At 39.8% G+C, this 18,221-nt stretch overlaps 1 protein-coding gene across 1 annotated transcript in view; it reads left to right on the top strand.

Annotated features, from left to right (window-relative positions):
• The window catches only part of LOC114361466 (tyrosine-protein kinase-like otk), a gene marked incomplete at its 3' end in the record, with an annotated part of 51,142 nt that extends 33,032 nt beyond the window's left edge, over positions 1 to 18,110 (top strand). The window contains exons 3-8 of the mRNA XM_028316507.1: positions 12,037 to 12,099; positions 13,682 to 13,797; positions 14,405 to 14,555; positions 15,633 to 15,776; positions 17,385 to 17,430; positions 17,980 to 18,110. Coding sequence (XP_028172308.1) covers positions 12,037 to 12,099; positions 13,682 to 13,797; positions 14,405 to 14,555; positions 15,633 to 15,776; positions 17,385 to 17,430; positions 17,980 to 18,110 — 651 coding nt within the window. The remainder of the gene's footprint in view (positions 1 to 12,036; positions 12,100 to 13,681; positions 13,798 to 14,404; positions 14,556 to 15,632; positions 15,777 to 17,384; positions 17,431 to 17,979) is intronic.
• Positions 18,111 to 18,221: the final 111 nt, after the last annotated feature.

The raw sequence follows: 18,221 nt of genomic DNA, 5'->3' as shown, positions 1-18,221 counted from the left end.
CCTAATAGCACTAACGATAAGTGTAGCGCTAAACTCAGTGCCTCAGATATGAGAGCGGCAAGAGAGGGTGATTTTGTGACGGTCAAACGTCAGCGAGACTTCAGATTTGTATGCCCTGTCACGTCATAATCGTTCATTTGTTTCAGCCAAATGACGTCCACTGCTGGACAAAGGCCTCCCCAAGGTTTTCCACAATGAACGGTCCTGCGCTGCCCGCATCCAGGCTCTTCCCGCGACATTTACCAGATCGTCGGTCCACCTAGTAGCCTGTAGCCTGCCCACGCTATGTTTTCCAGCCCGTGGTCGTCACTCGAGAACTTTTCTGCCCCAACGGCCATCGTCTCTATGAGCTATGTGCCCCGCCTACTGCCACTTGATTTTCAGCAAATCTGCGTTTCACGTCACAAAACTGTACCTATAATAGCCTGTACTCAAGTTCACTTTTAAGGCGATAATGGGCACATCAATTTGGCTTTACTTGCAAACTAAACCCCGTGATACCCATTATAAGATGCTCAGCTAATTTCCTGTAGAATATACCAGAAATACCATTATAATTTCACTATAACAGCAAATTAGAGAACGTCTGAAGCGAAATTATCTTTTGACAGTTCATAAATTAATACGTCAATTAAGTTTGCGTTTAATCTAACCGCATCCCTATTATTAGTGTTGAACTTATCTGCTTATTAAAGTTATGTTTAACATAATTATGCATCAAGGAACAGGGAGAAATCTTAGCCTTTTAACTTTCGAGACTCATCTTAATTTAGTTAATATTCTTCTTCGTTCGTTCGGTCGTTTCAGCCAAATGACGTCCATTGCTGGACACAGGCCTCCTCTAAGGTTTTCCACAATGAACGGTCCTGCAATGCCCGCATCCAGGCTCTTCCTGTGACCTTTACCAGATCGTCGGACCACCTAGTAGGAGTATTCTTCTTATTTTGTGCCAAATTTTTGCCGCGCCCGACCCCTGTCGGGCCAACTGCCCAAATAAAGATTGCAGTGTCACATATTATTATGGAAAAGGAAGACAGAATTTCAATTTTCAATTTGTAAGATGTTATTACCCCATTCAACTTTGTGCATCACTAGATCTTCAGAAGGTGATTATGTGGTCGTAAAGACTACCAATACCGTGCGATGTCCAAATCATTGGGGGAGGCCTATGTTCAGCAATGGGCGTCCTGTGGCTGAAATTATGATGACGATGATGATTGCACCTGATTCAAGTTTTCAAAAATGACTGGTATCAACCAGGTGTTGTTTATACTGTTGTATTTAAGCTACGGTAAGGCCTAACTCGGCGTAATGTAATATAATCATAAAGATATGCAATTCTGGCCCCTCCTCCATGGAAATAAAGGATCCTTTTGAGGATGAAGAGGACTTTTCTACGAATGTGGGTCAAGAGGTAGGAGGAATTGTGTTTAGGTGATTTACTTTAATATTTAGAGTAATGCAATATAATTTTGTACTGTTTCTTGTTTCTTTTATTTTAGTCCTATTATGTTAAAAGTTCATAGGAGAACCTTTTTTACAAAACTGTGGTTGAGGGTGCCTGTTGAAGCTTGCTTTCACCTTCGGCCTGATCGTCACTTTCCATCAGGTGAGATGCAGGCTAAGAGCTTCTTCATCGTGGATAGAAAAATTGTAGATCTTTTTTTTGCTTAAATCTTGTTCCATTTACAAGAAGTTAATCGTTTTGTCCACTTTTCTGTTGCACTCTTATTTTACTGTAAGTCAGGTGAATAAAACTACCTTAATTCTGTTGTAGGCTAGTTTTTACTAAGCAATCTTTTTATCTTTACATTCTTAGCCAGTCTTCTTCCTAGCTCGTCTAGGATCAGTTTAGTATGTTTTTCTTCTTCAAGTAATACTTTAACTGCAAAAACAAGTAGCTCGTGCAGGTGTTCTACCTATCTCTGGATTTGGGAATCTAATACCCATTTTATTGAGGTTTCATAGGATTTTATAAACTAAACGCCATTTATCCCCAACAACAAAACAGAACCTTCCATAAAAACCATAACAATTCGCAGGAGGCAAGCAAGAACAATGAACGCTCTAATTTCCAATAAAGGTGCAGGGTGGCCAAATATTTGGGTCGGCGCGTGATCCGAATACAGACTTGGGTTTGAGACGGGTTTTCACCCTGTATTTTGAGGCGTGATTCCAGTGAGAGATGTTTGGCAGTTGCGGAGACATACAACGGGACTATTCCCACCTCTCATTCCCACCGCTGCAACGCCTGTGTAGCCAGGATCTACAGCTTGAGCGCCAATAAAAACCCAAGTGAAGGTCAAGTTGCGGAGATATAGGTAAAGATATTATGTTTTATCAGTAGGATTGGTGGATTAATGATTGAGTGAACAGTAAAGCTTCTTGAGTCGATCTTAGATGTGGTATGGTGGCAGTAGGAAACTGATTAAACTCTTCACAGGACTGAAGTATAATGACGCTTTATGTGGGAGCTTTAAGACTCCCTAACGCTGTTTCCATGTTTTCGCATCTATTGGATTCCTGAGACCTCCACTACACCAGACATTTCTTACTACGAGTATTTGAATAAATATGGAGTTAAATGCTTCCCTATTACTCACACTGCAGTTGGATTACAAAAAAAGGAGTACAACAATATTCTGTTATGCTTATCAACTTTAGGTGAAGGTAATTTACAAACAGCTTAACATTTCTCCCACTTTGTATTTATTTCTGCTGTAGGCTTGAGCTTAGCTCCTTTTTTATAGCCTCGAGTAGCTTGATCCCAGTGGATCACAGCCTTAAGGTATGTTATAGGAAAAAATACGAGTTTTCCTGTCTCTGGTAACGTATTGTTCGTCGCGACTTATTCTGGAAATTTAAAAATAACTTAAGAAGACCGCTGTTTCGTGTGAAGATCTAATTATCCACAAATAAGAAGAACTTAGTTTTTACTTGATTACAAAATTTACAAAGTACTCTTCTCGTAAATATCCGGAGTCCGTGGCTTCAGGGTAGGCTCATCCAAGCTGGTCTGAGTTGGTGATAGTCAGATGGGTCAGGCCGCTACCGACCGGGCGATCTGGAAATCATTGGAGGAGGCCTATGTTCATCAGTGACGTCCTGAAGCTGAAATGATGGTGATGATGGTACACGCTGCCAAGCCGTGACAACACGGCACGAATTGGATATGCGAACATCAGGCTCTCCATCCAGGCTCCCGTCTGGCCAGGGTGGGGAGTGTAGGCCAAATTCACCGTGTATCCTAAGCGGACCCCTCCGCCTTCTACGGTTCAATGACCAAGCGTAGAAAAACATCAAATTTCCCATGAGCTCTTTTAACGTGTTAACTTAAAATATCTGAAACGGACAATGTCATAACATTTCCTAATTTCAATCACGAAAATTGGCTCTACGTTTCAATTAATAATAAAACATCACTCCCTTTTAGAAATGTTATCTTTTTTTGGACATCCGGTCTTTTGTGCCTGTATTTTTTATCTGTGCCTATGTGTTACGTCAAGACACGTACAAAACTTAATTTGTTCTGCGAGCGTGACCCGAACGGGGATGGGATTTGGGGGGGGGGGGATAATTCGACACATCTGTGCCTTGACAGGTGATAATAAAAGTCACGTAAAAAGTAATGTCAAATTCTGCCTCCTGTCAGAAGTAAAGAGGATTTGTGCAGGATTTGAGAAATGATATTGTTTAATGATAAATTCAGTAACTCAGCAGGCAGTGATATGATTTTCACTTGTTTTATTCCAAAAAAATTGGGTAATTGATAACATTTTTAGGGTTCCGTAGTCATGACAAGGAACCCTTATAGTTTCGTCATGTCCGTCTGTCTGTCTGTCTAAATCACTTGAAAAGGGTAGGTTCACCTAATGGCTCCGTAATCCAGAACTGTCGCTCAGTATCAGCAAGAGAAATTTCAATATCCACCTGAAGCAATCGATTTTAACGATTTAAATAAAAACAGGCTCATTTCACAAGCTGATGTGTTAACATCACAGATTACCTTCCATTGTTTGTTACTTACGTTCTGAAGATATGTAATATGATTCATAATACCTGACATGATTCACACTCCTGCAAAATTACTGCCACGAATTCCCTAACGAATATTTTCCCACAAAAAAATTAGCGATTTAACCATTTCAACACACGGTCTGTATGACAGCTTAACGAGTTCAAGCACCCGAAAAAAGGGGTGAATTTCTAGAAAATCACAACCTTCCCCTCTCCCTTACTAAACCACTCAGTAATATGAAAGTATTCGCCACTTTTCTCAAAAGGCTACTTAAAAATTAATAGTAAGCGAATAAGTTCAACGGCACTCAAAACTTGTATATTAATTTTAAGCTGGGTTGTGCCTTAGAGAGTGGATGGCTGTTCAAAGAAAGTATGGCGCATCCCTCGGGATAAATAACCTAGGGATACCAGACTGTATAGCTGAAAAAACTTTGATAAACTCCTTTATTCTACTGAAAATGACTGAAATTAAGCTAAGGCCCTTGTAAAACGCTCAGGGTGCTCAGTGTGTTTTCAAACGTTTTCACTAGTGACTGTATGACGGACTGTAGAGTGACCCTAGCGGATACTTTCAAGAACTAAAATATTCATGGATTTTTTTGACGCGTTCACTAGTGACGTTTGATGTAAACTCACACTAAGCCCTCAGAACTCGAATGATTTCTATATTACATTCTATATTATATCTATTATTTCGCACTAAGCGTTTCGATGACTCTTTTATAATGCGAACAGCTAGGGACTGGAATTCGTTGCCTGCTGCTGTCTTTCCCGAAAACTATAATCCGGGCCTCTTCAAGGCGAGAGTGAATAGGCACTTTTATAGGGCAGATATGTACCATCCTAGACTGCATCCCACTTAACATCAGGTGCGATTGTGGTCAAATACCTGCCTTGTTATGCATATAAAAAAAATCATAGATTTTGTCCTGTCTGTCTTTTGTATTTTGTTGCCAAATTTTTTTTTCTATCTAAATCAGTAAGTAAAATGCTGCAGATTAATAGCAAAAGCTGGTTACATAAACATTCGCTTTCGTTCGTTCGTTTCAGTCGAAAGACGTCCACTGCTGGACAAAGGGCTCCCCCAAGGATTTCCAATCGTATTCGCAACGGTCATTATTTTACAGCGTTATTTATCTGTATTTTGTGTTCAATACTAGAGTGAATTGAAAGCTATTTGGGCTATAAATAACTCAGATTTTTATTTTGGCTATGGCCATATAACTTTATTACATTGCCCAAACACGTAATGGTGTTTTATTGGCAACTACTAAAAAGTTTCTGTTTGTTTCACTAATTTTGGATAAAATTTATGGCACGCGCTAAACTGCGTTGTTTTTTTTTTCAGTTTCTCGTATAAATCGAATTAGTGTAATTTATTATGGCGGATTTAAAAGCTTTCGGTCTCGCCTGTATGGCTGCACCTTCGTTTATAGTGCAAAAAGAACGGCCAGTGCTCCTAAATACATCAGAGATGAGCAGCTTCGCGGCCGAGTCTGCGAATCCTGAAGATTTTTGTGGACTTCGATAAACACATAAAATAAATATTGTTTTGTACATTTTTATAACGAATTTGAAGTTGTCCAGCTAGAGAGAGGCACAGTCAACAGGCAGTGTTAACAAAGCTAGAAAGCTACTGTACATATAAAGTAAACAAAACATGGCAACTGTTTTGTACATTTTTATAACGAATTTGAAGTTGTCCAGCTAGAGAGAGGCACAGTCAACATATAAAGTAAACAAAACATGGCAACTGACAAAGTTTTTTTCACCTGACTGATAAGTTAAGATTAGGCTTAATGAAGTTAAACGGTCTGAGAGCTCTTCTTGGCTCAATTGATGTGGTAAATGATATTTAATTTCTCTCTTCTTATAGTAATGCTCTTTCTCTTTCACTTTCCTTGCTATGCTGCTTTTCTAGACTTAAAATTCTGACAAGATAAATTATACCTGCTAGGCCGAGGGCTATTCGAAGTGAGCTGGCTTTACTATTTGCGACGTGTCCGGTCACCCAGGCAGACAGGGATGGGTAAATTAGATTTGTGCCAACATATTTATAATTGCTATTATATTTTCAACTTAATAGCTATTGGAGTTAAGAGGATTTGGAATAAATTGGCAATATAACAGATTTAGCTTTCAACGGTTTTCCAATAAACGAAATTGGGCATTGGCTTGTGCCAATCCGATAAAGACTCTATTAATATTTAATTAAGGATTACAATAATAGAAATGTTCAAAACACACATAGTTATAATGTCTGATGATCGATTAATGGTCATTACACGCACGAGTCACTTATTTTTTTTATCGACAACGAGGAAGCTCTTGGCCTGCATCTCACCTGATGGAAAGTGATGATCAGGTCGAAGGTGGAAGCGAGCTTCACCCGGAATTCTCAACCACAGAGGAACTGCCGGAAAATTGTTAAACCTGTAATTGTACAGTCAGCTTCAAATAGTTCGTAACACCCAAAGTAGCCAAAAACAGAACACGTCTTTGTTACAATTGGAATAAGGTTGTGTTGTCAACTTTTTGGCCACTTTTGGTGTTACTATTTGACGCTGACTCCAGGGGTTCTCATAATCCACGCAATTTTATATCCAGAAAAATTCAGTCTTCTTCTTTCGTGTCGACAACAAACCAACACAGTGTCAGCCTAAAACTCCGCCACAAGAGTGGCGTTGTCAGTGGCACTCATCATAGTAGTAGTCTTAATCATACTTCTTCCATTATTGCAGGAGTGTTTTATAACAAAAATATACGAATAAATGTTTCACTTGAGTTCGTCGTAAATTTTTTATGACCCCCATTAATACCAGCCACTGTCGTACTAACCCATAAAGTGTGCAGTCTAGTGATGTACCATTATCGATGGTTGTGGTACATAAATTTTATGGTCTGGTAATCCAAGTGATGAGTTTGTTAGGAAATGGCCTGAAAAGCCTAGTTTTTAAGAAACGATGTTTTATAATTTTCTTCTAGTGGAAGCTGCGATCGCATTAAGGTTCTATTAATTCATTCATTATAGTTTTTGTTATAATCACGGGGGACTATTTCCACATCTCGTTCCCACCGCTGCAACTCCTGTGTAGCCAGGATCTGCAACTGACCTCCTATAAACCCAACCAGTGAAGGTCAAGTTTGTCCCGGAAAAAGTTAAACTGTCATTGGACCCGCTACGAAATGAATCAGAAGAACATAGGAGGAGTTAGAAGTTAAGGTTCGACTTCCCTCCATTGTTATAATCAGGGAATCAACATCATTATTATTATAGGACGTCCACTGCAGAATATAGGCCTCCCCCAATGATTTGCCGGACAGGCCTACGTTCAGATCTCGTTTATAGCTTCCTATACGTCGCAAATATCTATGTTCATTTTATTTCTCGAGTCTCACACCATAACCGAGAATTATTTTACGATAGTTTTGCTAATGGACATTAAAGAATTTATCGATATGCGGGCAAACGGAACAACACTAGTACATTCAAGGGCTCAAAGCCTGACAGTTTACGACTTTTAGGGGGTAGTTTATGGGGTTGGGGGTGGGTTTAATTATATAACAAAGTGCAGTCGAGTAATTAAGTTTTGAGGTTCCAGCCGAGTTTATTTGGACAGGCGTGAATTTTTTAATTAATGTTAATATTGTGATGTATTATTTAACAAAAAAGAATTGATTATTTTTGCTTACCTCTTATCATTACCAGCCCATAATGTTGTCCCAAAGTGGTGGTAGAGCAAGCTATATTTGGGACGTGTATAAGCTTCCTGGAGAGGGCCTAAGTACTGAATAAAAGATTTGATTTGTGTCTATGTTACAGGAAATGTATGAAATCCGTCATTGTATACAATTCCTAGGAATTGTGTATAATTCCTAAAATCATCCGGAAATATGTGATGTAAAATATATTGGACACATTTCCTAGGAAATTTATACTTTTCCTAAACAGCAAACGGAAATTTAATATATTTAAGATTTCAATGAATACGCGTGGACATAAAACTATATTTCCTAAGAAGTATGAAGATACATTTATTATAATTTATAAACCGTTTGTTAGTTATTTATTTTATTTATTTATTTATTTATTATTCATTATTGAGCAATTACATATTTGATCCAAATAGCGTTGATTGTCTGAATGAGAGCCTGAATAAAATCTCTGATCCTTGAAGTAACAAGTAAAGATATTACATACTGTATGATTGTTACATAATTGTCTGATATAAGGATCATAAGGGTCTCACTTAATAAAAACTCTGATTCATCTTTTAAAACGTGTTTTTTTCACACATAGCGGTCGTTTTATACATTTCCTAATACGATTTTGGAATTCTATAAAATTCCTAGGATATGTTTACGTTTCCTAGGATATGTGCGTATTAAATAATCTCTGAATCCATATTTTATATATTTCCTAAATAACTTCGGAATTGTAATACATTTCCTAGGATTTTATACAACTCCTGGATTTCATACATTTCCTGTAACATTTATATTACAGTTGTTATGCATTATGCATCTCTGGGTTTCCTGTTGATTATTAGGCCTTTAGTTCTGTGCCCATATGCTCATGAGTCCCCAAATTGTCTTCAATTATTACTTCAATTAATTTTGTGCCTTATTATTACGTTATTAGGTGATTAGTAAGACGTAAAGTTCAAAAGCTTTCGATGATATTTGACATTTTGGTGTAGGTTAACCTGTTAACGTTTATAGCATAATGAGTATCTACCCGATGCAGATAGGAACACAGGAGATTATGAGGATTATAATTATAATGAGGAAGAGAATAACCCTTATATGGCAGTCTGGAAAATGCCCAACAATAATGAAGGAAAATACACTATTGATGAATTGATTCACTGGTATCTGGTACTCTAAGGGCTGTTTTTTCTTTTGGCACATTGACAGTTTCAGTATGATAAAATGACAAGTTTATTCTGAGATTAATATTTACTCTTGTTTAGTCGAATCCACCCTTAATCCAATAAATCAAAGGATAAAATAGCTTACGCTAATGGCAGGAATTCGGTTCTTTCATTTTATAAGAAAGGGATTTTTTTAGCTCCAACCTCGAGTGCTAGATCTAGTTCCAGAATCCACTAAAGACTATCCGATTACAAATGTAGTTGAGCACCGAATCCCTAATCTCGCTGCCGGCAGCCCGCGCAAAGTGGCTTTTCAAACGTCGAGGGCGCGGATCATAAAATTTTACGAGGGTTGCCATGGCGACGCCGCCATTACGATTTAGTTCGATTGCGCGCCGCGGCGCTGGGGTGTCGTATTTTTTAAACGATTTCCGAACAGATTTTGAATTTGGAGCAGTATCTGTATTTCTTTTTTGGCGTGTATAGCAACTGTAGCTACGTGCAATGAAAAAGGTTGCATTTGGTAAAGGGGATAGAGTTGTTTTTATCCACGCTTTTCTTTGATTGCAAGAGGATAGGAACATCAAATGTCCGGTTTTTTTTATTGCATCAGCAGTTCAGCACTGCACTGCCCACCTTAGGCCTGGTTTCCACCAAAGCGAAATGGTAGGGTTAAAATTGTACACTGGACTGGGACATGTAAGAGCGCTTTTTAAGACCTTAAAACATACCTACTTTATGATCGAAATGTACCAAACATGATGCAATAAATAAACATTTATGACTATGACTTTTATAACTTTAATTACAAAATTCTCAGGGACTACTGAAGCAAAATACCTATACATACATGTTTTAAGGCAGATTGGTACTGTATCCAACAGGGATGCACTCCCAAATATTAGTGTACCGTAGTGCCAGTAATGGGCAGGTGTTAATTGATCGGGAGTCGCGGGTTCGACGCCGACCGACAGCTACCAGGCCCTGACGTATTTAGATTGGGTGGGGTGTTTGCCAGTTGTGATGGAAATTGGACACATTTGATTTATGTTTTAAAAAGTAGAGGTCTTAATGCTGGAGAGAAAACAGTGGAGAAAGAAAGAGTATTTTTTCTACATTATTCTTTGAACAATAAAATAAAATAGACACGCTAAGGCACTTGCTAAAAATCAGTCTTAAGACATGGCACACGGTTTCAAATTTCTTTTGATTGATGATAAGCAGGCGCTTTTTGACAAAAAAAATGTATCCCTAGCAAGGAAGTTTTTTAACTTACATTTTGGTTTCTGTTTCTGTACTCATTTATTTTTCTTTGTGTGAAACAAATACTTTCTTTCAGGACTTTTCTCCAAAATAACAAAAGGGTCGTGTACTCGTGTTACTTAGTGATTAAGTATAAAAAAAACAAATGACGATTCATCAATTCTAATTTCAAATGAAGATAATTTTTATTCCTTTCTAATTTTGAATTTATACCGCGTTCGTCTTTTGTCCCGCACCAGTATTCTAATTTTGAATTTGTCGTTATTTCGCTTTGTCCATTGTATATCCTGTGCTTTGGTCGCAGCATCGCTAAGAATAACCGTTTGATGTGCCGACGCCGTAAACGCGTGTTTATGTTTACGCAAACTGGTTTGCTACGATGGGGTTCAGTAGCCTGGGTGAATGGGATAGCTTGATAAAGTGATTGGAAGTATAAGACAGCTGAACCGGTGAACTTGGTACCGCCTATGTTCATGAGAATTAATGTAGGATTGTAATGGTGAAAGAATTTTACAAATCGATCCAGTAATTTCGGAGCCTAATCAAACAAGCAGGTGTTGTTGTGAACGAAATTTCGTCGCTTTAGTCCTAAAACCGTAGCAATAATCTTTGGGTGGTTTTGATGTATTGAAGCTCGTTAGTAGGGTAATAAAAGTCTATTAATTAGAAATAACAAGATACTTTTAAATTAAGATCATAAATTGAGCAACAGTTACATACTGAAATGGCACTGATGTAGGTATGGTAAAGTAGCTATTCCAGATTACCTATTTGCTCTTCTGAAAAGTTGCAAATTGCCTAATTTAGACTTACGCGATGTTAGAATTAGAAAGACAGATTCTATTCGTCGGTAATACTAAAAAAAAACCTTCAAATTCCGTTAATTTTATGTTACGATCGAAGAACTATATTTGGAACGAATAAAGTGCCCTGAAAATAGCCGCCTGTACCTACAGAATGTAAGCGACAGCTGAAAAAAGGCTTTCGTAAGTTCTTAAAGTTCTGAACATGTCTCCGAGTTGGAAACTGTTGGAACTTGTCGCGAAAAATACACCGTTGTATAACTTTTTTCAAGTTTAGTAGTTCCATGTTTATATCGCAATGTTAGTCAAGCATAACAGTGAATATTCGAAAGCTTTTAAAGGAAGAATACAATTTAAAAAATCGCCAAAAAGTAGCTAAGGTACTAATATTCCCACCTCTCGTTCCCACCGCTGCAACTCCTGTGTAGCCAGGATCTACAGCTTGACCGCCAATAAAAACCCAACCAGTGAAGGCCAAGTTCGGCCCCGGGGGAAAGTTAAACTGTCATTGGACCCGCAACAAAATTAATCAGAAGAACATAGGAGGAGTTCGAAGTTAAGGTTCGACTTTCCAGTGCAAAAGCTTTCCAATTTCAAATAATTCGATTGTTTATAATCTGTGGTCTACATATTTTCTTTTTTTTTTAACACTTCTAACCACAAGGAATAAAACCATACAGCCGGATGTCCTTTGCGAGGGCACAGGGCGCAACACGCGTTCTATTTTCAATATTTAAAAAAAAATCGCATAAGTAGCTAGGACTTCAAAAATATTTCGATTGCTTATCTGTGGTCTACATATTTTCTTTTTTTTAACACTTCTAACACAAGGAATAAAAGCATACAGCCGGATGTCCTTAGCGAGGGCGCTACACGCGTTCTATTTTCAATATAAACAGACGGAATGTCTACATCATTGCCGCGATTGTTTGTTTTTTAATCATTTCAACTGAACGCCTTTGTTCTTTTTCCGAACGTGGTTTGAATTTTGAATTTGACATTCGTTTTTTTTTTACTTTTTTTTTGTATTATTCTATTTCATGCAAAGGTATTTTAGAACTGTTTTTTATTTTCAGAGACCCACCATTCTGCACATAGGATCAGATCTCATAAAGGAAGAAGACATCGTGCTGCCAATGGTGAGTTTAAAACAAAACAGTTTTTTTTTACATAGGGTTACCGCTTACCGGTCAGTATATTTTGTTTCTTTTTTGCGTGAAAGTGTAACATGCACCAATTCATTGTCATAATCTTTTTCTTGCTTACTGGAATACATAGAGAATCCAATTCTGCTATAAAAAAGGATGTCAGCTTTTTATGAATTTGAAATACACCCGGGAACCTTTTTCAAGATTCGTAATAAACTTAAAGACATCTTGTAAACACCATTTTCGGATTCTGAAAAAGTTACCAATTGGTTCACCATTTCTGGAATTTTGTTCTTATGTTGTATTTTGTTCCTTAGAATCTCGCATCATATTTCATGTTTCAGGTTTTATTTATTTATAATTTTAATAGTTATGCGAAGTGGCAGCCCTGCCACTTAATGGCGGACTGTCCGCACTAGTGGCGAAGTCCTTTGATCCTGAATAAAGGGTTTACGACAACCGTTAACGTTATAGCTACTACTGCACCGCACTACGGAGATTATTTTAGTGCGCAGTGTTCTGGTAATAAAGTGCGAAATATGTCTTGATGTGTTGTGTTGTTGTAATTTGGCGCAAAGGTTACGTATAAATTGAATAGTACAGTTGGAAGAGCAGTCGCCCGGCAAGCGGAAGGTCGTAGGTTCGAGTCCCACCTTAAGCAGTTAGACTTTTTCAAGTTGTTTATTTAAAATTTAGTTTGAGAAGCGACTCTATTCGCTAAGAAATGATAACGATTTAATAGTACTTGTTTATAAATACAAGTCTATACAGACTGATTATTTTCCCATATGTCGGGACTATTCCCACCTCTCGTTCCCACCGCTGCAACTCCTGTGTAGCCAGGATCTGCAGCTTGATCGCCAGTAAAAACTTAACCATTGAAGGCCAAGTTAGGGTGTGAATGGTGTGATAATCATCAGGTCATTTTCAGTCTCTACCGCAGGAACACGAATCTCTAATTTAACTAAAAGACAAATGGAGGAGTTAGCCTACACTCCCCACGTCGGTTATGATAGCATATTTGTTCATATAGTCTGGTCTGCGAGCACGTAGAATTTTGTCAAATGACCCAATGGACAAAATTCTACGTGCTCACAGACCGGGCTTTAGTCGCCTCATACGACATCCACGGAAGGAATGGAGCCAACTCCAATAGGACCAATCCTATTCTTCTCTGCTGAAACTATTCGGCAGTAATTTTTCATATCACTTAAATTTTGTGTGTAAATTAAGCTAAGGTAAAATCTTCCATGTCTCTGGTAAATCAGAAATGGAGGTCTGGACGATTCAGCAAGGCTTAGTTTAGGGTTAGTTACCACCGGCCAGACACATCATCTGACCTCTCTTCCAGACGTAGCAGTTTTCCGTTCCACTGATTCGAGAAGGGAGAGACGAGTGTCGTTTGCGCACCTTAAAATATCCTGCGCTTCATAATCATAAATCAGAATGGGTTGTCCTCCTACAGTGGAGACTAAATGACCTTATGATGATGACTTCAATTTATTTAAACAAAAGTTTCTGTAGCTAACTCTACATAGGGTGTCATTAAAGTCCAAATTGGTTTCCCCAACAGACGGCAAACTCCGTTTCGAGCCAGAGCCGTACAGCAAGAAACTGGAACTGAACAGTTCAGGCAAGATCCACTGCAAGGTTGCTGGTGGAGTGGCACCCACTGTGCAATGGTATTTGGTAAGTTTCAACTAAAGACCGGTCGGCGAGCACATAGAATTTCGTCGCTCGCACACTCACTGCGGCCGCCCGTCGCACAGTCGCGACAGCAATATAATACGTGCGAGCGATAAGGATGGGTAGCTTGGGTTCATTGGACGAAATTCTATCTGCTCGGCGACCGGACTTTACACTTGGTTCAAACAGGTGACCAATAGTGACCATAGCCAAACGGTGTCAGTATCGGATTGCTGATACTAGGGCAGGTAGATCGCTGGACGATGAAGTGGTGAACTAACTCCACACTAACATAAGCGTAATTAGTTTAGGTAGCTAAAGGGTTAACGGGACAGAACATGGAATAACAAATAATCTGAATTCTGAACCTTGGAGTGCTGTGCGATCTACAATGGACTGAGTGGTTAGAAGATGCCCTTACTTGCATTTCGACCAAGAGCAGTACTCACCAAAGCAATGTTGCATGGTTAGGGTTACATCAAAATAATGCAGACTGAACTGACCACGCATCCTTGTCTTATTAAGCCTTAAACCTTGAAATAACCTTAACCTTATGTAATAATCTGAATAATTGTGATTATCACTAACATTTCGCCTCTTTAATTTGCAGAACGAAGACGACCCTCTCCCAGAGGGTATATCGTCATCCAACGGGACTCTCGTAGTAGTGGACGCCTCCAGACGCCATGCTGGAAAGTACACCTGCAAGGCTGTGGATGGGGACCACTCCATAGCATCCGACATCACTCTGGACATTGTTGGTGAGTAAGAGATAAAGACAAAGTGAACGGACGACCTCATTCATAAAAGTAGCGGGAAGGCGCTGGATGCTGGCCGCTACCAACTGGCCAACATGGAAATCATTGGGGGAGGCCTATGTTCAGCAGACGACCTGTGGCTGAAATGATGATGGTGATGAATAGAGAACGATCCTCTCTCAGAGGATGTGACGTCATCCAAAGGGACTCTAGTGGTGATGACGTCACGCTGGGAAGTACACCTGCAAGGCTGTGGATGGAGACCATTCCATAGCAGCCGAAATCACTCTGGATATTGTTGGTGAGTAAGATATAGACACAAGGTGGACAGACGACCTCATAAAGGTAGCAGGAAGGCGCTGGATGCAGGCCGCTACCAACCGGCCAATCTGAAAATCATTGGGGCCTATGTTTAACAGTGGACGTATTTAAAACACATTCCTCGTCTCCGCTCCTCTCCGCCTTAGTGAGTGGCAGTGTGCTGATGATGGTTTATGGGAAAGAACAGTATCACATTCCGTACCGCGTTCCGTACTGCGTTCCGTATCGAGTATCGGAGGCGTAGGTGAACCGACGACATCATAAAGGTAGCAGGGAAGCGCTGGACGCAGGCCGCCAATCGATCAACATGGAAAGCATTGGGGGAGGCCTATGTACAGCAGTGGACGTCCTGTGGCTGAAATGATGATGATGATGAGTATCACATTCAGCGCGATGGGCAGGAACTCGTAGTGTAGCTCGAATTCACTGGAACGACGATATGGTGCAGGTAGCAGGAAGCGCTTTAATGCGGGCAACGCTGGACCGGTCGTTGTGGAAATCCTTGAGGTAGACTTTCGTCCTTTTGGCCAGTCTAATCAACTGACCATAATAACCACTCTAGCTTTTAAAGTACTGTTAATACGCATACGTAACTTTAAGAAAGAGCGGGGCCTCCTATTACAGGTATTATACTTAAAAAGAGACCCCAGCCACTTTCAACAATAATAATATGTTAACTTCAAAGATACTGAATAAATATTTTTTTAAATTTCAAATTCAATTTATTCACTGTTGTAAAAATTAACTCTTCTTTCCTAGTGTCACCGCGAGTAATCGAACCCGCGTCCGGCCAGCAAACGCACGTGTCCGTTGGGGACACAGTGGTACTGAACTGTAGAGCCACAGGAGACCCGCATCCCACCACCCAGTGGGACAGGAATCGGACCATGCTGAAGTTACAACGTGAGTCTCAAATCAAATCATTTATTCAGTACTAGCTTTCCGCCCGCGGCTTCGCCCGCGTGGAATTTTGTCTTTCACAGAAAAACTTTATCACGCGCGTACCGGTTTCAAAAACCGGGATAAAAACTATCCTATGTCCTTTCCCGGGACTCAAACTATCCCTATGCCAAACATCAAAATCGGTTCAGTGGTTTTGGCGTGAAAGAGAGACAGACAGAGTTACTTTCGCATTTATAATATTAGTATAGATTTATGCCTTTTCCAGCCGGGCTAAGATGCGCGCCGTGACTATGTCATCGATGATTTTAGACGACAAACTTGTCGCGTAAAATCGATGAAATGGCGCGATAAAAGCTTATCGCGGCGCGCATCCTAGACCTACTACACGTCCCAAGTATAGCTTACCCTGCCACTACTTTGGGACAATATTATGAACTGGTGCTGAGAAGAAGTGGCGGAAGAAACTCAGTTACTCAGTCTGTTTGATCACATTTTATAAACCCCTATTTCGTATCAGCGTTGCGTGTCTCGTACGAGCGTAGATGCGTGACTCACACGAGCGTAGACGCGTATAAGCTTAGATGCGTGTTTCGTACAAGCATAAAGGCTTCGGCAGACCAAACGCGGGGCAGTAGCAGCGCTGTTTGAATGCGGACACGCGGAAGATGTAATACAAGAAACTCTTTGAAGTGTGTCAGACCAAAAGACTATGCCGGAAATTGACGTCTTTTTTTTTTCGCGCGGCCATCGATCAAATCAATCGATACAAAATAGTGTAATAAACCAAACTTACTATGACATGTATACCTCTAAACTCAGTCTGAACTGAGTTACGAGCATTAGAAGTTTGATGATTTACATACTAGGTTTGCTTTTTGCGCGCAAGTTTTGTAAGAAATTGCAACAAAATAGTGACATTGTATGTGTGAACAAACAATACCATCCATTAAAGGCTCCAGACATCAGTGTGGAGCAGAATCAGCTCAATAAAAAATTAGCGCAATATTTTGTTGCAATTTCTTACAAAACTTGCGCGCAAAAAGCAAATCTAGTATGTAAATTATCAAACTTCTAACGCTCGTAACTCAGTTCAGACTGAGTTTAGAGGTATACATGTCATAGTAAGTTTGGTTTATTACACTATTTTGTAATCAAAAAACAAAGTTTGGTCGATGGCCGCGCGAAAAAAAAAGACGCCACCTTCCATACAAAATCTGGCATTGCCATTTAAACGGGGGCCTGCGCTCCAACCGCGCCGCACTGCAACCGAGCGGACCGCACCGAGTACCGAACGACAAACAAGGCGGCGCGGGTGCGGGACAGAAGCGGCGCGAGCGCGGGCCCGCGCTGTTGTATTACTATGGCGGCCATATTAGCATGACACACCGGAGGCAGGGCGGTAGCAGCGCGTTGAAAGCGGTTTACGAATATGGTATTTTTTTACAACCGCCCGCGTTGCAACTGATTTGAAACTGCCGCTGCCTTCAGTGTGCCTACTGCCGCGCTGCAACTGACCCGCACTGCTTCTGACCCGCGTTTGGTCTGTGGAAGCCTTTAATGTGTGTCTCGTCTCGTATGTTATGATCCAATATTTGTATCTCTTTTCAGAAGAAGGCGTCGACGTTGAGGGTGGAGTAAATGCTTCCACTGCAAGGTACTGCACTAGCTTTAATTCGTCAATGTTTCGTGTTTAAAATCGACTTTCTAAAAATAACTGTCAATATGCTTAACTAAATTCGAGAGGGAGAGTCGTACTCCTGCAGTAGAGACAAAATGAAGTAATGATAATAAATAATAATAATAATAATGATAATAATTACATTGTAAAAAGAAAAAATTAAAAATAAGAAAGTAAGATGAATAAAGGAATAATAATAAATATCCTTGGACATTTTACACTGCGCTTCTAGTCCCAAACTTAGCAAAGCTTGTACTATGGGTACTAGACAACGGATATAAACATACTTAAATAGTTTTTTTTTTGTAAATACATACATATTATACATAGAAAACACCCAGTCCAATACAAACAAATATGTTCATGCACACAAATGTTTGTACTGTGCGGGAATCGAACCCGCTACCTCCGGAATAGTAGTCCACTTCGAACCACTACACCAAACGGCCGACGTAGATAGATAGATAAATCATTTATGATTATGAATCATTAAAGTGACAACTAAAACCTATCAATATATTCCAGGGTACTCCTCCTAAACAACGGGACGCTACTTATAAAGAACGCGACGGAGCGTGATTCGGACCGGTACGGCTGTATAGCGGGCAACGCAGCCGGCTTAGCCAGGAACGAATTGGTGCTGACTGTTCACCCTGGTAAGTTCATCATCATCATCATCATCATTTCAGGCATAGGACGTCCACTGTTAAACATAGGCCTCCTCCAATGTCATTCGTCATCATTAAATTTCACTCTTTTATTATGAA

Source organism: Ostrinia furnacalis, unplaced genomic scaffold, assembly GCF_004193835.3.
Source record: "Ostrinia furnacalis isolate ACB-3 unplaced genomic scaffold, ASM419383v2 OfSCF5758, whole genome shotgun sequence".
Classification (NCBI taxonomy): domain Eukaryota; kingdom Metazoa; phylum Arthropoda; class Insecta; order Lepidoptera; family Crambidae; genus Ostrinia; species Ostrinia furnacalis.
This window is presented reverse-complemented; position numbering and strand designations above follow the sequence as displayed.